Here is a 20,841-nt window from a genome sequence, read left to right on the forward strand (position 1 = left end):
ATGATAAAGAAATACATGCCTTCTGCTCCTGGAGAGGAGCACAAAATTCCTGACTGATGCTGATTCTCTGTCTGAAATGGCTAATCCTTGACATAACAGAGAAATAGCAAAATTAGCTGTACCTACCCAACTTCCTTCTTAGCTATTCCTGCATCCAACCATTTTATAAACTCATATTCTTTGCTTCTCTGAAGACTACATCTGATATGACTAGCAAGCTGTGTAAATTTATATAGTACTTTCCATAATGTTTTCAAAATGTTTAATGTAAGTCAACTCAGTAATTTTTTCAGCAAAGCTTGTAACAAAGACCAGTGTTACATTACATTACAATTAATGCAGGGTAGCAAACTCTTGCATTGTATATTACCTTAGCACAAGTATTTTAATTTTTGCCGTGTGAGAGGCAAGAAAAAAATACATGCTGAAATTAGAAAGCAAATTCTGTAACAAAGGAAAGTGAGTGTATTTGGACAGAATCAGATTCATGCAACCACACAACTAGGACTGCTAGCACATCTGGTATCAACTTCATAACATTGAAAATATGGAACTCTTTAATAATGTATTATAAAACACATTATGGCATAACAACTGTTGCTAAATTATTTGCCCCGTGGCGCAGAGTGGTAAAAGCTGCAGTACTGCAGTCCTAAGCTCTGCTCACGACCTGAGTTCGATCCCGGCGGAAGCTGGGTTTCAAGTTACCGGCTCAAGGTTGACTCAGCCTTCCATCCTTCCAAGGTCGGTAAAATGAGTACCCAGCTTGCTGGGGGAAAAGTGTAGATGACTGGGGAAGGCAATGGCAAACCACCCTGTAAAAAGTCTGCCGTGAAAATGTTGTGAAAGCAATGTCACCCCCGAGTTGGAAATGACTGGTGCTTGCACAGGGGACTACCTTTACCTTTTAAAATTATTTGCATTTAAACTATGAATTTATCCATGAAACTATACTGAGTATGTTTACAGTACACATAGGAAACATCATTGTCTAATGTTTTATATTGTCTTAGGTAATGTTTTCATGCTTTACAGTTTGAGTGAGTAAAGCATCTTAAAAATCATTTCTCCTACTCCAAAAGACAAAAAAAATCAGATGAGCTTTTATGGTGCTTGCTTCCCCAAATTTCCTGATGTTTATACTGGAAAAATGGAAAAAACCCTTTGGAAAAAATTGGGACCTGTACCAATGTTTCTGCATTTTCCCAGGAACCTTCAGGTGTCTATTCAGAGTTTTCAACCTATTATGCATAATCTGCATACTACCAGCTTTGCTAGGAGTACAACTATTACATGTGTTATTTTTCCTTAAAGGTACTTTAAAACTTGAGTTAAGGTCAGAAGTCTGGAGAAGCTCTTGTGAGAAAATTGTGCTTTCAATGTCACAGCTAGTGTTTATCCAAATCAAGGGGCTAATTTTTTCTAAGATGTTTATGTCCACCTAAGCACTCTGCTTTTGACAGTTGTTTAAGGTAGCATAAATGTGATGATAATGGAGAAGGAGAAATGTATTTCTTTCTTACTGAGGCGACCCAGACCAACTCTTCTTATCTTGCTGTGCTATTCTGGCAGGCCGTGAAACCACCTACACAACCACTGGATCTTAGCCAGTTTCCTTCAGTATGGCCTAATACATTCCCTCTTTCATTGAGATTCAAAATGATTAAAAGGCTTTGTTCTCCTTCAGTTGTATAGGTTTGATAGGCTGTTCCATGTTGACGTCTGCATGAGCCCTGATTGACTTGGGATCTTATAGCTAGCAAGTAGAACATGTAGAATAAAGACAGTTGCATCGACAAAACAGGCATTTGGGGCTGTGAGCATGCTGTAGAAACTGGAGAAAAGATGAGCAGAGTAGGACTGCATAAATGTTTTCGGAATCTGTATGATTAGATGCAGCTCACCCACTAGACAAATTAGGCATTTGCCTAGGGCACTGGGAAGGAGGGTGCCGAATTGGGCTCCCCTCTCCCAGTACCCCAGACAAATACCTAATTCCCCCCCCCCCCCACACACCCCTGGTGCGATCAGAGGAGTGATGCCAGCCTTCCCCTTACCAGCTTTGACATGGACATTTCAGTAAAGCGTTCTCTTAAGAAAGTGCACGACAACAAGGCTTCCCTCCCCCCTCTGTTTCTGATTCCAGAAGGGAGGAGGGAGTGAAGCCTTGAGAGCCAGTTTGGTGTAGTGGTTAAGTGTGCGGACTCTTATCTGGGAGAACTGGGTTTGATTTTCCACTCCTCCACTTGCACCTGCTAGCATGGCCTTGGGTCAGCCATAGCCCTGGCAGAGGTTGCCCTTGAAAGGGCAGCTGCTGTGAGAGCCCTCTCCAGCCCCACCCACCTCACAGGGTGTCTGTTGTGGAGGACGAAGGTAAAGGAGATTGTGAGCCGCTCTGAGACTCTTTGGAGTGGAGGGTGGGATATAAATCCAATATCTTCTTCTTCGTCATCGTGCACTCTCTTAAGAGAACGTTTTACTGAAATGTCCATGTCAAAGCAGGTAAGGGGGAGGCTGGCGTCGCTCCTCTGAGCATGGCTGGGAGGTTGGAGCACGGCACCGCATTGTGGTGCTGCAAATAAGGGAAGAAGGGAGGGGAGGAGGCACGACGCATGCGGGCAGAGGGGAGGGGTATTGCAGCACAGCACTGCAGGGCTGTGCTGCGGAGGGGGTGTGGTGTGGCAAGTTTGCCTGCCCTAGGGCCAGCTCTGATTAGATGAGTGAGGTAGGAGTGGAGACTATTTGTAGGAATCTGTACATGATTTTAAACGCAGAGATGCTCCTGAGTTTTGTGCCTAGAAGGAAAGAAGTTTTGCCATGTAATCCAACTAATCTGTCAACAATTGAGTCTTCCCCTTTATAAAGGTGTGTCTGAGATTCTTTCCTATTACAGGTAGATTTGTCTGTTGAAATGGTATGATTTTACATTCTAATTAATGTGTATTTAATTTTAAGATCTCTGTGTAATTTTTAGTCAGGTGTACCATTGTGTACTAATTTTCTTCTTCCCTAGAGAAATCTTTCCCAGGAATTAGGTCCTCTTGTGATCGTCACCTCTTAACCGCTGCTCACAATAGCATAGAAGTTGGAGCTGTGTTTGCTGTTCTAAAAGCCATAATGATGCTTGGTAAGGTCATGTATGGCATCATATGTAATGTTTTTAATTACATGTCTAGACAAAATAGGAGTCGATTGCACCTTTAAGACCAACTTAGTTTTATTCAGAATGTTAGCTTTCGTGTGCATGCATACTTCTTCAGACGAGGAATGAGGTACAGTAAGCAGAGCCACATATAGCTGGTGGGATTTGGTACAAAGTTAAAATCCAATAACAGAATAGTAAAATTAACAAATTCAGAAAGCCTTTGATCTGGGTTGCATTAGTGTGGGAAACCATAAAACAGTAACATGTCAGAATGTGAGAATGCCTGTTAATTATTCTATTGCTAATAAACCTGGGTCAAAAAGAAGGCATTTCTTTCCCAGTTTTTCCTTTCCAACTAATTTACCTTTTAACATTTAGCTCAGGGATCTCATAGAAATAATTTATGTTTATGCTCACTCAGTTGTATATGTACGTGATGATTACATTTTACCTTTTTAAACTAATTTGTTCTGATATATTTATGCCAATAAAGGTGAACTTGAACTTGATTTAGCTCAGTTAACTGTGATTGTTAGTGACTCACCAAGGTCTTGGGAAAATCCCTGGAACTTTCATAGAACCAAGTACCCAGTCCCGGTGCAAGGGTTTCTGCCGCCCCAGGCAGAACCCTGAGCCCCTGCCTCTGGACTCTAATCATGCACACTTTACATGTGCCTCACACGAAAGTGATGTCATTGTGATGGCACACTTTGCTGGCTGGGCAGCAGCCACTACCCAGCCAGCTCCCTCTGAAGCGGAGGAGAGGACTGGGCAGCAGCTGCATCCTTCTTCTTTCACTCTGAAGCCGCTTCTAAAGCGTTCTCACTAGGCCTGCCCTTTGCCCAGCCCTCTCCCTCTTCATTATCTTACAACTTTAAACACTGCACAAAACATCTGTAGTTATGTTTCTTAAAAAATATTAAGTAGTAGTAGTAGAGAGCCGGTTTGGTGTAGTGGTTAAGTGTGCGGACTCTTATCTGGGAGAACTGGGTTTGATTCCCCACTCCTCCACTTGCACCTGCTGGAATGGCCATGAGTCAGTCATAACTCTGGCAGAGGTTGTCCTTGAAAGGGCAGCTGCTGTGAAAGCCCTCTCAGACTCACCCACCTCACAGGGTGGGGGAGGAAGATAAAGGAGATTGTGAGCTGCTCTGAGACTCTGAGATTTGGAGTGGAGGGCGGGATATAAATCCAACATCAACGGGGAGGGACAGTGGCCCAGTGGTAGAGCATCTGCTTGGGAAACAGAAGGTCCCAGGTTCAATCCCTGGCATCTCCAAAAAAGGGTCCAGGCAAATAGGTGTGAAAAAACCTCAGCTTGAGACCCTGGAGAGCCGCTGCCAGTCTGAGAAGACAATACTGACTTTGATGGACCAAGGGTCTGATTCAGTATAAGGCAGTTTCATATGTTCGTATGTTTCATATCATCATCGTTTTTACTACTTTTAATCATAACTGGGAATATAAAAATAGTAATTACAGCTTTTTCCATACACATGACTATCTATTGAATCGCAGTCAATGCCCTCCATCTTTGAACTATACCTTCTTTTCTAAATGTAGTTGGACTCTCTTCCCATTCTCAGGCACTGCTTGCACCTGGGCCCAAACACAAATTATATCTATTGATATTGATATTAATTGTATTATTTTGAATTTACTAGAGGCCATATTAGTTCGTTGCTACTTTTTTTCTTTACCATTCTCCAGGGCTTTACTATTCTGTCTCTCTGAACTGCCTGTTTGGCATGTTTAGCTAAGAGACCAGGCCAGCCCTGCTTTCTGACCACCCCCATTATCATTATAGTTAAGACCAACAACTGCTACCCTATATTCTTGGCTTTACCCACAACAGTATCTTCAGGACTGTAGTATGAGGAACACTTACTCATCTTTATGCTGCTTTTGTTCTATAGGAGATGCTGAAATTGGAAGCAGCAGCATACCATCCTTGAAGAAATCTGATTACTCTGTGCAGAGATTGTTAGGAGACCTCAATGATGATGATATGTGGGATGGTGCCTCACATGCTTTGAAATCATGTGGAAAACCTGTTTCCATAGAAACTGCTAGTCTCAGTGAATATGCCAGATATGTGCTAAGAACTATATGTCAGCAGGTAATGTATAATTATTGTTTTTCTTTGGGTGGAGCTGTATTTTTTTCATAGTTGTGGCTCATAAATATTTTCAAAGTTGTATGTAGAAACTTTCCTAAGTTGGGTGGGAGCACAGCAGTTGTGGCACAGTTACTTTTTCCCAAACCTGTAAGACTGAACAACATAGCAAGAAGAATATCAAGGCTGATTTACATATGCATGTTCATAAACCAAGGATAAGTGATGACTTGTAGGTTAGGTGTGAGTGAGCCATAAATTCATTACTACATATAGGACTTTTGACATTATCTGATGTCAGTACAAAACTGTTCACACATTTAGCTGAGAGAATCAAGGGATGGAGATCAAGTGATATGCACACATGTCAACTAACTTGGCCCATCTAAGGTACCATATAGGGAGGTAGGGAACTTAGTAAGCTCCTCAAGGGCCCCCAAAGGAAACGTTAACAACAACAAAAAGTTCATAAGAACATAAGAGAAGCCATGTTAGATCAGGCCAATCACCCATCCAGTCCAACACTCTGTGTCACACAGTGGCCAAAAAAATTATATATATATATATATATATAATTATATATATATATATATATACACACACACACACATATACACACTGTGGCTAATAGCCACTGATGGACCTCTGCTCCATATTTTTATCTAAACCCCTCTTGAAGGTGGCTATGCTTGTGGCCGCCACCACCTCCTGTGGCAGTGAATTCCACATGTTAATCACCCTTTGGGTGAAGAAGTACTTCCTTTTATCTGTTTTAACCTGTCTGCTCAGCAATTTCATCGAATGCCCACGAGTTCTTGTATTGTGAGAAAAGTACTTCTTTCTCTACTTTCTCCATCCCATGCATTATCTTGTAAACCTCTATCATGACACCCCACAGTCGACGTTTCTCCAAGCTAAAGAGCCCCAAGTGTTTCAACCTTTCTTCATAGAGAAAGTGTTCCAGCCCTTTAATCATTCTAGTTGCCCTTTTCTGGACTTTCACCAATGCTATAATATCCTTTTGAAATGCGGCGACCAGAACTGCACACAGTACTCCAAATGAGACCGCACCATCGATTTATACAGGGGCAATATGATACTGGCTGATTTGTTTTCAATTCCCTTCCTAATAATTCCCAGCATGGCGTTGGCCTTTTTTATTGCAAACGCATACTGTCTTGACATTTTCAGTGAGTTATCTGCCACGACCCCAAGATCTCTCTCTTGGTCAGTCTCTGCCAGTTCACACCCCATCAACTTGTATTTGTAACTGGGATTCCTGGCCCCAATGTGCGTTACTTTGCACTTGGCCACATTGAACCGCATCTGCCACGTTGACGCCCACTCACCCAGCCTCAACAGATCCCTTTGGAGTTCCTCACAATCCTCTCTGGTTCTCACCACCCTGAACAATTTAGTGTCATCCGCAAACTTGGCCACTTCACTGCTCACTCCCAACTCTAAATCATTATGAACAAGTTAAAGAGCATGGGACCCAGTACTGAGCCCTGTGGCACCCCACTGCTTACCGTCCTCCACTGCGAAGACTGCCCATTTATACTCACTCTCAGCTTCCTATTACTCAGCCAGTTTTTGATCCACAAGAGGACCTGTCCTTTTACTCCATGACTCTCAAGCTTTCTAAGGAGCCTTTGATGAGGAACTTTATCAAAAGCTTTCTGGAAGTCAAGGTAAACAACATCTATCAGATCTCCTTTGTCCACATGTTTGTTCACTCCCTCAAAGAAATGTAACAGGTTAGTGAGGCAAGACCTTCCCTTCCAGAACCCATGTTGAGTCTTCCTCAATAACCCGTGTCCATCAATGTGCCTACTCATTCTGTCCTTGATAATGGTTTCTACCACCTTTCCAGGTATTGAAGTCAGACAGGCCAGTCTGTAATTTCCCGGATCTCCTCTGGAAGCCTTTTTAAAGATGGGGGTGACATTTGCTACCTTCCAGTCCTCAGGAATGGAGGCAGATTTCAATGAAAGATTACATATTTTTGTCAGAAGATCCACAAGTTCAACTTTGAGTTCTTTCAGAACTCTCGGATGTATGCCATCCGGACCCGGCGACTTATTAGTTTTTAATTCGTCTATCAGTTGTAGGACCTCCTCTTTTGTCACCTCAATCTGACTCAGGTCTTTCAACACCCCTTCCAAAATTAGTGGTTCTGGGGCGGGCAAAAAGTTCACATCTTCCACAGTGAAGACTGAGGCAAAAAATGCATTCAGCTTCTCAGCCATTTCCCTATCCTCCTTCAGTAATCCTTTTACCCCATGGTCATCCAAGGGCCCCACTGCCTCCCTGGCTGGTTTTCTACTTCTAATACATTTGAAGAAATTTTTATTGTTGGTCTTTATGTTTTTTGCAGTATGCTCCTCATAGTACCTTTTTGCCTGCCTGATCACAGTCTTGCATTTGATTTGCCACAGCCTGTGTTCCCTTTTATTAATCTCACTTGGACTGGTTTTCCACCGCTTAAAGGAGTCCTTCTTACCTTTTACAGCTTCCATTACTTTGTTTGTTAACTATGGAGGCCTTTTCTTATGCCTGTTTGTGCCTTTCCTAACTTGTGGTATGTATTTTATCTGAGCTTCTAGGATTATAGTTTTAAAGTCTCCAAGCTTCCCCAAGGGTTTTGACCGTATTTACCTTTCCATTCAGTTTCCTCCTCACATGCCTCCTCATCTCAGAGAATTTACCCTTTTTAAAGTTAAACGTGGTTGTGGCGGTCTTTTTGGGCAACTCCCTATTTATACAAATGGTGAAATCAATAACATTATGGTCACTGCTCCCAAGCGGCGCAATCACTTTTACATCTCTCACCAAGTCTTGGGCATTACTTAGGACCAAAACCAGGATCGCCCCACCCCTGGTAGGTTCTGAGACCATCTGCTCCACAGCACAGTCATTGAGAGCATCAAGAAACTCAATCTCTTTCTCTCGACCAGAACACATATTGACCCAATCAATCTGTGGGTAGTTAAAATCACCTATTACGACACAGTTTTTACGTTTAGCTGCTATCTTTAAGCCTTCCATCATATTATAATCGTCCTCTCTCTTTTGATTTGGTGGGCGATAACAAACTCCCATAGTTAAATTTCCTTTTGGGCCCTCTATTTCAACCCAAAGCATTTCTAAAAGTGAATCTAATTCTCCGACCTCAGTCTTACTGGACCGTATATCCTCTCTGACATACAGAGCCACCCCACCTCCAACCCTTCCCTCCCTATCCTTCCGATATAACTTATATCCAGGAATCACCATGTCCCACTGATTCTTTTCATTCCACCAAGTTTCTGAAATTCCCACAATGTCTATGTTTTTCCCAACACTAAACATTCCAGTTCACCAATTTACTTCGAACACTTCTAGCATTTGCATACAAACATCTATAATTTCCCAGGCAAGCTAGGCCCGCCACCTTCCTCCTGCCGCCTCGAGACTCTGGCAGACAGTCCATACTGTTTGTCACCATCACAGTGGACAATTCTGATCCGTTACCCGGTAGAAAAATAGCAGCCAACCCTTCATCTCTTTGAGATGAGTCCTCCTGAACCAGAGACATTTCATCTCCTGTCGGCTTTCCCCCAAGATTTAGTTTAAAAACTGCTCTGCCATTTTTTTGATTTTAAGCGCCAGCAGCCTGGTTCCATCCGGGGACAAGTGGAGACCATCTCTTTTGTACAGCTCCCGCTTGTTCCAGAAAGCATCCCAGTGCCTAACAAACTTAAACCCTTCCTCCTTACACCATCATCTCATCCACACATTGAGACTTCTAATTTGTGCCTGTCTCTCCTGCCCTGCACGTGGAACAGGTAGCACTTCTGAGAAGGCTACCTTGGAGGTCCTGGCCTTAAGTCTTCCGCCTAGCAGCCTAAATTTTTCCTCCAGGACCTCACGACTGCATTTTCCCACATCGTTGGTGCCAACATGCACCATGACCACAGGCTCCTCCCCAGCACTGTCTATCAGTCTATCTACTACACGCGTAATGTCCGCTACCTTCGCACCAGGTAGGCAAGTCACCATATGGTCAGTACGCGGTTTCGCCACCCAGCTGTCTACTTGCCTAAGGATCGAATCACCAACTACCAACCCCCCCTCCCCCTGCCCAGGGATGGTTCCTTGGCGCGAAAGGATTCCCACTCACCAACTGAAGAAGAGGTCCCTTCTGAGGGTGCATTCCCCTTATCCTCAGCACAGTGCCCTGTTCCCTCTCGACCCTCTCGCTCTCTGGCAGCAACGGGGCTGCTACGTTCAGAGCGGGGCTCATCTAATATGCCCCCGAGAGTCTTCTCCAAGTGCCTAACTGACCGTCTCTGCTTCTCCAGGGCAGTCACCTCGGCCTCAAGGGTACGAACTCGTTCCCTGAGGACCAGGAGCTCCTTGCATCGAGCACACACCCAAGACTTCTGTCCTTTGGGCAGATAGTCATACATGTGACAGTGCATAACACTGGAAAGCCCCCACCCCCTGCTGGCATTCTATCTTATATATATATATATATATATATATATATATATATATATATATATAAAAGATAGAATGCCAGCAGAATGCCTATTTAAAATATACAGTCTTCTTTAAATGCTGTTTGTTTAAGTGGCTCCCCTTCTGGAGGGTCAACTTACCTTATTGGGAGAACAAGGAAATTAGGGATCTGGGTTCCTGGTCCTTAGAGAGCCCCTAGGTGAAGAGCCACAGGCCAAGAGCCCAAGTTGCCAAATAAAGTTAAGTTCCACAGACAAAATAATTTGAGGATTAATTTTTTGCTCTTTAGTATGAGTCTTTAAAAAAAGCTGCCATTGGTCAAAAGCCATGTATTGCGATAGTGATGTCCAATCACATTTGAAGTTATGTTTGACTTTTCAGTGGATTTAGGTGATTTAGACTACACAACATGCAGAAGAAAGTTCTTCTAGATGTCCATATGCAGGTGTATGATTCGCATAGGTTCTGAACAAAAGAAACTTGTCATACAGAGATCGAAACAATATGATCAGTATCACACACATAATTCAGAAATTGCTTCATTCAGGCCTTCTTAAATTGTCTTATGTAGCTCTACCATAATATTTGCATGTTGCCTACATACATTGATCCTGAAATATGACCCCTGAATGTCTGGTGGCCTGAGAAGTGGAATAGGAGTGCCCTGTGAGGTAGAAAGTCATTATCTTACAATGGCAGTATTTTCCTTGTGCCATACAATACATTTTGAAGCAGTCCAGATTGAACAAGACTGTTACTGCAGTAAGAATCATCCTATTTCACTGAACATTTATTTGAGAATTATTACAATATTACAAATAAGGTATACATATAAAAATGGTCATGTTAGATCATTTAAGAATAGATCAGTGTAAGTTGGCATTACATTCCAAACTGATAAATGCAGTGAAATTTTCACCTCTTGTATCTGAAAACATCTGGGCAAAACCCAGCATTACACATTAACTCCTTGTGTGTGTGTGAAGTGCCATCAAGTCACAGCCATCCTATGACGATCCTATAGCATTTTCAAGGCAAGAAATGGATAGAGGTGGTTTGCCATTGCCTACCTCTGCATAGTGACCCCATATTTCCTTGGTGGTCTCCCATCAAAGTACTGAGCTGGGTTGGCCCTGCTTAACTTCCAAAATCTGATGAGATTAGGTTATCCTGGATCATCCATGTCAGGGCAACTCTGTTTACTGTAATGTAAAATAATTTCTTCATAGTGCTTTTATTGCATTCCATAGTAAATTCCATCCCACTTCAACAAAATAAACCAGCTTCTCTCTGAAAAACATTACATTTAATAATTATTCAAAGGGGAAGACCCACCAGATGTGCAGTATGTTAACAAATGTGTTATATATCCAACTCTTTGTTGATAGGAATGGGTGGGAGAACACTGCTTGAAAGAACCAGAGAGACTATGCACTGATAAAGATCTTATCTTGGACCCAGTTCTTTCAAACAAGCAAGCACAGACTTTGTTGCAGCTTATCTGTTATCCTCATGGTGTTAAAGAGTGTGCTGAGGGTGACAATCCTCAAAGACAACACATCAAGCGCATCCTTCAGGTAAGTTTAAAAACAGAAGCAGTGTATTTCCCTTTTTATTAGGATCAAACAAAACTTCTCCAAATAGTAAGCAAACTTTTAAGTTTTATTGAAGACTTCATCAGGCTGGTTGTTTAGTACAAAGAAAAGGATTAGGCAGGAAAGAGATGGGGTAGAGAAGCTTCACTCTTAGTTTACAGTCCTTGAGATTTTAAAATTGAGTAAAGGATGTGTTGCAGGTATGATTGTATTGCAAGAGTTAGTAAGTGTTATGTAACATTAAGAGGCCCAGGCTTGAATACAAAACACATTCATGGCTAAAACACATACAAAGAAAGGCGGTACAGTGAGGGAACACTTGGTGAAACACTGGCTGACACTGGAAATGGAAGGGAAATACACAACATGATGATGTCATTAAATAGGATAAATGACCCTATAAATTATAGAAGAGACTATAGGCTGCTATTTTTGACAGTAGCCTTATGCTGCACAATGTCCAATGTGACAACTATCTTTAGTCAAAAGCTGAAATTTGAGAAAACAATTTCTAGTCAGATGCAGCCTCTTACTCAAGACTGGTTCCCTCAGTTCATCATCCCTCTAGCTGCATGGGCCAAATCCACAGCAGGTAGCAGAAAAGAACAAGGTGTCTCTCATACAAGGTGCATAAAGAATAGATGTGAACCAAACCAACATGCTGAGTTAATTGGAGAAGCAATTATCTTTAAAAGAAATCTTCTTTCCTCTTCTTTGCCCAGAACCTGGACCAGTGGACTCTCAGGCAGTCCTGGCTGGAACTCCAGCTGATGATCAAACAGTGCATGAAGGAGCCAGTGAGTGTTTCCTTGCTTACTGTTTTACTCAATCAAGTACATAAAAAAAAATTAACCTAGTGTACAAGAAAACTTGCCATGAATGTGCTAGTTTACTTATGTTTCACTGTAGGGTTCTGGGTCTGTGGCTGAAATGAACAGCTTGTTGGATAATATTGCAAAGGCGACAATAGAGGTGTTCCAGCAATCCGCTGATCTAAACAATAACTCTTCTAACTCTGGTATAGGCCTCTTCAATCCAATCTCTGTTGGAAATGCTGACACAAATATTGCAAGGCAGAACAATAAAAAGACATTCCTCAGGTAATGAAATAAATCTGAATAGGCTTTGATTAGTAGAATTGAAACATTATGATGCTTGGAAAAGGAAAGGTCCCCTGTGCAAGCACCAGTCGTTTCCGACTCTGGGGTGATGGTGCTTCCGGAATGTTTTCATGGCAGACCTTTTTATGGGGTGGTTTGCCATTGCCTTCCCCGGTCATTACACTTTCCCCCCAGCAAGCTGGGTACTCATTTTACCGACCTCGGAAGAATGGAAGGCTGAGTCAACCTTGAACCGGCTACCTGAACCCAGCTTCCACTGGAATCGAACTCAGGTTGTGAGCAGAGGGTTCCGACTGCAATACTGCAGCTTTACCACTCTGTGCCACGGGACTTGACAGATGTACAAATTGTAGACTGCTACTTGTTTTTAACTAAGGTTGTGATGTTAATGCCAGGTATCTGGAAACAACATGTTCAGTGCCATCCAAACCTTTAATGGCATAAGCATGTTCTGCTTAAAACCTTATTACATATTGTGAGTTGTCAAAAAATCTGCCTCTTTACTCTGAAGCAGTTACTGAATTTATATAATAATAGGTTGCTTGAATTGGGTCTTGTATGTTTCATACTTCTAGTTCCTCTGAACGACAAGGTGTGTGGCTAGTAGCTCCCCTGATTGCAAAGCTGCCAACTTCTGTTCAAGGCAGAGTCTTGAAAGCCGCTGGAGAAGAGCTAGAGAAAGGCCAGCATTTGGGATCATCTTCCAAGAAAGAGAGAGACAGACAAAAGCAAAAGAGGTAGATTTGATTGGAAAAACACATTAGTGCACCTTATAGTAATAATATTTGACACACAGACTGGCTAGGAAGGTTTGTGCTTCCATTACAGAAAGAAATCTGTCAGATTATTGCTTTGCAAAATCATCTGTCATGCAATGAAGATTTATTTTATCAAAAGCTCTGGTGTGTATGATCATAAAATCAACAACCTCCAGGATACCTGGCTAAACTGGCCTGGAGAAAATTGTTTCCTGACTCACAATGATTCTGCTTGGCCTAACTGTTTGGATGCAGAAAACCAGCAGTATGTATTGTTAAACAAAACAGTAGAAGAGTTTTGTGGCACCTTAAAGACTGATAATGTAATCTCTGTGGACTAGAGTCCGCTTCTTAAATGCCACTACTGGTGCTCTGGGAAATGTCACATTTTAAAAAAAATTATGCTGAACACTTGTGTAATTCAATAGAAGTAGCATAATAGGTATCATTTAAAAGTCAAGTGTTCGTCACAACCACACTTACTAAGCCATTTTCAAAGGAAAAAAAAAGGATTTTTACAATGTTTTGCTTTCATATGAAAGTCTGCTTCCCTGCCAAGCAATGCCTGGTCAGTGTGACAACTCTAGAAGTGATTTAGGGATGCATTTAGTAGAATCAGTATAAAATAGTTTAGAGAATATTGTAGTTCCAGTTTTTCTGCATGAATTCACACTTGTCTAAATTCAAAAGCCTTCCTCAGAAGAATTAACCTTTTCCTGCTTTCTTTCCTTTTATCCTCCATATTCCACTTCATGATTGCCAGTTTCAGTCACCCTAACCATATTTTAACTGTAATCTGTTTTAGACTAACTCGTAGTTTGACAAAATACTGATTCTTCAATAGCATTATTTAATTAGCAAGGCTTGAGAGCATTAAGTACCATGCCCTTTCCTTCTGCACCTGAAGTGAAACTAGAGTATTGTACACTTCTTTGGTTTAAATTTACAGAGGATATGCCATAGACAGATGAGGAGCAGAGAGCAAAAGCGTCTTGCTGTTTTCTGTCTTGTAAGAAAAAGAACTTTCATATATCTTGCCACTAGGTGGGTGGGTGAATGGGGAGACACTTTTAAGATGTGGAGACATCTAGTTCGTTTCAGAAGGTGAGAGCACATGAAAATAATTTGTTTTAGATGAGTCAGGAAATAGGGCACATGTATTTTTGGTAGTCATTTCCAAGTAAAGAATCATTAGCCTCCATTGATTGATTAATGTATCCTGCTTCCAGATTCAAATATACATTCAAAGAACCTTTTCTGCATTAATTGGGCTACCAGGAAACCCTGGATACTGCAGAGGTGGCTTTGATGCATTTGAAGGTGCATCATTTTACATTGGCCAGCCATGTGATAGTCCTCTGATGTTTCTTATTTCAGAGCTAGATCAATAATGTGAGAAAAGCTTTTGGAAAACTTTGTTTGCATTTATTGATCTTCCCAGTTGTTTCTGTGATGCCCAAGGTTCATTTTTATGGAGTTGGAAAACTATTGGCCTAATCACACACTTTGACTTTGTAAAGCTTTAGATTGCTGCCAAAGTACATGCTGCCTTACCCTGAGCTGACTATTGGTCTATTAGACTAAATATTGTCTACCAGGACACGTAGAAGCTATGAACAATCTCAGGCAGAGAAAGGTCTTTACTAATGCCTCCTACCTAAATTCTTGATGCTAGAGTGGGTTAAACCTGAGGCCTTTCCTATGCAAAGCAATGCTGTACTGCTGAACTGCAGACACTCCCATTAAAACAGACATATAGGAACAAACCCTTTCAGGGAAAGCGCAGACAAAGGGAAGGAAGGGGTTGGAGACAGGATGTATCAAAATAACATTACTAATTGAATCTTGTCTCTGCCTCTTTTAAAGCATGTCTCTTTTGAGTCAGCAACCTTTCCTTTCTTTGGTTCTTACTTGCCTTAAGGGACAGGATGAGCAGCGAGAAGGGCTTCTCACATCTCTACAAAATCAAGTTAATCAGGTAAAAATGAGTAGATAGTTTTATGCTCTGCATCTGATGCAAATCAATTATACCAATGGATTCCCTACGGATGGCAAACAAAATTGAAAAATATTCCTTATCAGTTTCAGGAAACTAATGATGGAGGAGCAATGATGGAATATTCCTTCAAATTTTGGAAATAATATCCCCTCCAAAATTTCCCATTTATGATAAGAACAACTGGTGCCAAAATAGCCAATTCCAAAAACACTGTAGTGTTTTTGAAACCAACATATCTGGTTTCTCAATGTTTTAGGAACTGAGATCCAATGAGAAACTTTTGGCGAGCCCAGTTTTTATGAATATTCTTGCCATTAGTGTGCTTAAATCTATAGTACTAGTCGGTCAACCTATGAAGTTTTGAGTAAAGATTTTGAGGCTTTACTCAACAACAAGCATTCAACAACAACAAGCATTCAAATAACATTTTTATCATTCGAGGTCTTTCATACACGCAGTCTCATTATATTTATATGTTGCGATGTGTACTGGTCTACTGTGTGCACCAGTATTTATTATCCCCAAATTACAGATGTAGGGTTGTGTTCCATGGACCCATTCTGTTAATGGTGGTGCTTTCACCTGGTGCAAAGAGCCTTCCCTTATTTCAAAGCTTTTGTACCATTACGGTTTGAGGGGCAGATCCATGAGACCTAAACTCAAAGAGCTGAGAGAGAGCATTTTGCCCAAGACAGCTTGACAGACTGGCCTGATGTGGGTGGCCCAGGCTAGCCTGATCTTGTCGGACCTTGGAAGCTAAGCAGGATCACATGAAACTGCCTTATACTGGATCAGACCTGGTCTATCAAAGTCAGTATTATCTATTCAGACTCACAGTGGCTTTTCAAGGTCTTTGGCAGAGGTCTTTCACATCACCTACTGCTAGATCTCTTAACTGGAGATACTAGGGATTGAGCATACTAAGCAGATGCTCTGCCAATGAGCCACAGCTCCGTTCCCCTGGGTAGTATTTAGATAGGATATCTTTACGGAATTCCAGGGTCACTATCCAAAGGAAGGCAATGGCAAACTAGTTTTGTTAGTAGTTTGCCTTAAAAGCCCTATGGGGCAGGTCACCATAAGTTGGTTGCAACTTGTTGACCCTTTGCACACACAAACACAAAACAGGCTACTGACAGAAGTTAAATTTGGTCTGGGTACTTCTCAGAGTGCAGCTGATTTTCTTAAGACTGAACTAAATGATACCATTGACCATGAGGTGAGCTGGAGGAACCGGCTTTTCCCACAGCTAGATGGAAGCTGTGAAGAATTTATTTCTTCAAGTACCACAAAGCCCAATTAGGGTCAGGACCATGACATGGAGGAGAAGATGCTTCTGTCCTCCACCCGGTACATTAGTTGACCCATTCTGAGGCTGCACATGCAGTATTCTGCAATCTGACTCATGTACTATCATTTGAGTCCAGTAGCACCTTAGAGACCAACAAAAGACACAGACAACAAAGGTAGTTTTGATTCTCAAAAGCTTGTACCTTGAAAATCTTGTTGGTCTATAGATTGCCCTTCCTAATTGCAAACCACTTTTGGAAACCTACTTCATTCAATGAAGAACTCCTTTTGGAGAATTGCCTTTTGAGAAACAGAAACCCAAAACTCCATGGGCTCACAGACCTAGTTCTTTTAAGCACATTAAGGGCAATAAATTTCAGTAAAACCAGTGGGACCATGACATTTTCTTTAGGATTGCGGAAGGTAGATCAAAAGAAAGCACAGGATTCAGCATGGCTTCTGTTTTGTCAGTGGTGGCTCAACGGAGATTGCTGTCTGCCATCCTTGCTGCCCCATTTCCACTCCTGTCTCTCAATGCCTGCCCAGCACCAAAAAAAACCCCTGATGTTCCATCTCTCCTCATTCCCTAGGCATCTTTTAATGGCAGTGCAGCAAACCACATATGTCCATTCAACTTCCTAAACTCTTGGGAGAGTTTAGCAAGCCCCAATGAACACATGTAGTTTTCCGTGCTATCTTAAAAGATGCCTGAACAGCAAGGAAGGAAGAACATTAGTGAGGAAGACCACACTAGAGGTAAAGGTGAAGTGATGGTAGTAGAGATTGCTCCCCCCCTGCCTGGAATATTGTCACCCAAGGTAGCCACCTTTGCTCATCTCATTGTAGAGCCAGCCATGCATTTGATCTTTGCTTTTCAGTGCTCAATTCCTGTACTGCCATTGCAACATGAGAACTGCTTTCTTTGGTACAATTTCATGCAATGCCCATAATGACTAGATGGAAGATCTATGTGGACCAGGTAAGTATCATAAGCCTACCTCCAGGAAGGACTGGATTAGTGAGGGAATATACCAAGCTGCTTGCACAGGTCACATAGGTCTTCTATCTGGACATTGGGAGTGTACTATGGGGCTGCACTATGGGGGAAGATATTGCCAGTCTGCTGCAGTAATACACAAATTAGTGCCCTATATGTTACTGCAAGAAATAGGTTCATAGTCATTTGTGTCTATGTCAAACTCTCTGTATATCCAGTCCCAACTGCTACATTACCTGATACTTTTCTCCACTTCCACTTTGACTGCCTTTAATTCTTTCTCTTTGCTTCAACTCTCCTAGACTTTCACTTGGAGCCAGTATAGGTTAAATGTTCTAATGTAACCATCTTTCCAACCTTGGCTGTATAGATTACAGAGTGTTAACAGATATTGGAGAAGTACAAACTCTGGAGCATGAATGTAGAGGCTTCCTTGTCTCTTATGTTGACTTGAAAGATATGTGTGAACATGAGAAAGGACCCATTGCTCACAGGCATTAGTGGGAAGCTCATACATTAGTGTTTGATTTGAAATAAACACACTTGTGTTAATTGCTTTTTTTGTTCCTAGATATTAAGCAATTGGAGGGAAGAACGAATTCAGGATGATGTTAAAGCTAGACAAATGATGCATGAAGCCTTACAACTCCGCCTTAATTTGGTAAGAATAAGACATGTTTCTCATGTTCTGGAATGCTGTTCATTTGAAAACAGCCCAAGGTTAAAAATTATTCTGATAATAATGGGGAAGCTGAAGAACAATGAAGGAAGGAGTTTAGTATAAATTTCATGGGGAGTTTTCTGGTTAGATCTTTGGCTCAGCCTTAGAAAACCATAGTTTAAAATGCTATCCTAAGGACTTTTTAATTTCCAAATAACAAAAAACTAGTATCTGAATCAGCAAGGCAAATTGAAAATGAGAAGTCCCCAAATAAGAGGGAACTATTTAACTTCTGTAGACTGACAGCAGACTTTATTCTTGGTGGGATATATGGCACATTTCTAATTCAGATGAACTGTCAAAGGCTTTAATAGATGAAGAATTATGATTTCACCTGAACATGAATTTGATAGCCTAAGTTCGGATACAAGATTGGGTGCAAAAATTCTGTTTTGCTAGTTCAGAAACTCTTGAATGGAAGATTCCCCACTTAGTAACAGATTTTTAAGATCCAGCATACAGTCTGCAGAAGCAAGAGTCCTGTTGCTCAAGTATTAGTTTTGTCTGTTGGCTGTTTATTTTTAAAGATTCTAGAAAGAAACTCAGAAAAGAGTCAAAGTATCAGGGTATCTAATTCTCCCCATCAGTGGATATTCCCATGGCCCCATCTGTGGATACTTAAATTCAAAGACTGGGATCATGGAAAGATGACAGGTCTTTCTGTAAAGCTGAGAAAAGCCCGGGTCTGCGGTGGCGGGGTGGGGGGGGGGAGAGATCTTAAATCTAACCACCCTCCACAACATGCACTGGGGAGAACCTCCCCCAAATGCTAGAAGCAATACCTCTAGCTTTAAGAAATGAATACCTCCAGTGGTTGTAGCTAGGCTGCAACTGCAGGCCTTGGTTTCTCTTAGTAAAAGGTGGAGAATCAGGTCATTTCCAGGGCTATAAACCACAGCAAACTTACTACCATTCAGCTTGCATGACTCACTCAGAACTGGTTGCACCCCATGAAAATCAGTGTTGTCTAGTGGTTATAGTTTCAGATTAAAATCTGTGAGATCTGGTTCAGATCTCCACTTTGTCATAGAATTTCACTGGGTGACCCTGGGCTAGTTGCACGCTCTTATCTTACCTGTTTATTAAAGTTGTTATGAGCAGGGGTTGTTTTGTAGAGAAACAGGTGGCAGAGCTCATCCAGGGATTGCTATGCACCTACTATTCAGTGGACAAAGTAGGTAAGTGGGGAGGAGGAGGGGGGGAACCCTCAGAAAGGTTCAGGAGCTATGCTCCTGTGAGCTTCTGCTGAATTCAAGGCCTGGTTATGAGAATAAAATGAGGAGAGGAGAATGATGTTTGCTGCTTTGGTTCCTCACTGTAGAGAAAGGTGGGGTATATATGAAGTTAATAAATATAGCTGAAGATTAGGGGGAAGACAAAGGTAAATTGGTGGGTGGGTGGGCTTTCTTTATGTCCTTTGTGAAGCAGTGCCAGTTGAGGGAAGGCTTTCTTCCTCCCTCTGTCTGCCAATCAAGGACAGGCTTTCTTTCTCTCCTCTGCAAAGCAATGCCTCAGTCCTCAGCCAATGGAATGCAACAGACCTTGAGGGGTGGTTGACGGTCCAATGGTTGATGGCATACACACAACAGTCAATGGGAGAGCTCCATTTTGCCAGTATTACTATGCTTTTATTATAGAAAGGATTATTATATTCTTCCTGTTTGTAACTCTGCCAGATGATAAATAATAATAATTTCCAAATTGCATGTCAAGGTAATGCTAAAACCACTCCAACATCTTTAGGTTCCTGCTGTATTTGCTCTTGCTAGTAGAGGTTACCCATGACAGGATCTTCTTAACAGCAGAACAAAAATTTGGAACCTTCCTTCCTTCTTTCCATCCTTCCCTCCACAGTGGATAGCAATAAAAACAAGTTTTTGAAATGCATAGCATAAAAACAAAAATAAACAAAACACACATGTAATTATAACACATACACAGGAAGGAAGATCAGGAAAAGAAAGCTAGATAAAACTGATAAGTCTTCATTCTCTGTTGGAAGATGGTGGGGGGAACAGAAGGATCTCTCTGGGGTGGGCATTCCATAATTTCACAAAGTCCTTTCCTAAGGTCTTTTGCAATTTTGGGTTTGGTGAGCCAACTGATGCATCAGATAGCTAGTTCTGTTATCTGCCATATCTGAATATTATGTTTTTGCAACATTGTCTATTGGTATAATGTTTTTTTGAAAAAATTGTGTTAACTACTATGGGAATTTACAAATCCAATGGAACAGTATGGATATTTTAATAAAGAGGGGCTCACAGAGGTAAACTGAGAATGCATTTTTGTTTTCTACCACTGGTACTCTTTTTGAAATAACAGCATTGTGCTTTTGCATGACTTGCATTTGTGTGTGTGTGTGATCTCTTGCCTGTATTCTTGAACTTTACCGGCACACATACTTAGAAAATGATTCCCTGCTGCAGACTTCATGGAAGACTTTTCCATACTGCACCAGCATTTCATCACCCATATGCCTGTGGTTGATGAAGGCAGGTAGTGGAAAAGTAATAAGTAATATGAGGGAGCACAGCAATGTGTGAGTTGTGAAGCGCATGGTTTAACATGTTGGGTGAAAGTCAGGTCATGTAGA

The 20,841-nt window shown here is 41.6% G+C and overlaps 1 protein-coding gene across 1 annotated transcript in view; it reads left to right on the plus strand.

The window, feature by feature from the left end:
• MED12L (mediator complex subunit 12L) overlaps positions 1–20,841 on the plus strand; it is a 247,335-nt gene that overhangs the window by 190,861 nt on the left and 35,633 nt on the right. Inside the window, exons 25-32 of the mRNA XM_060242347.1 lie at positions 3,014–3,127; positions 5,062–5,264; positions 11,153–11,341; positions 12,082–12,156; positions 12,269–12,459; positions 13,056–13,217; positions 15,105–15,216; positions 18,096–18,185. Coding sequence (XP_060098330.1) covers positions 3,014–3,127; positions 5,062–5,264; positions 11,153–11,341; positions 12,082–12,156; positions 12,269–12,459; positions 13,056–13,217; positions 15,105–15,216; positions 18,096–18,185 — 1,136 coding nt within the window. The remainder of the gene's footprint in view (positions 1–3,013; positions 3,128–5,061; positions 5,265–11,152; positions 11,342–12,081; positions 12,157–12,268; positions 12,460–13,055; positions 13,218–15,104; positions 15,217–18,095; positions 18,186–20,841) is intronic.

The sequence above is a fragment of the Heteronotia binoei genome, chromosome 6, assembly GCF_032191835.1.
Source record: "Heteronotia binoei isolate CCM8104 ecotype False Entrance Well chromosome 6, APGP_CSIRO_Hbin_v1, whole genome shotgun sequence".
Lineage (NCBI taxonomy): Eukaryota > Metazoa > Chordata > Lepidosauria > Squamata > Gekkonidae > Heteronotia > Heteronotia binoei.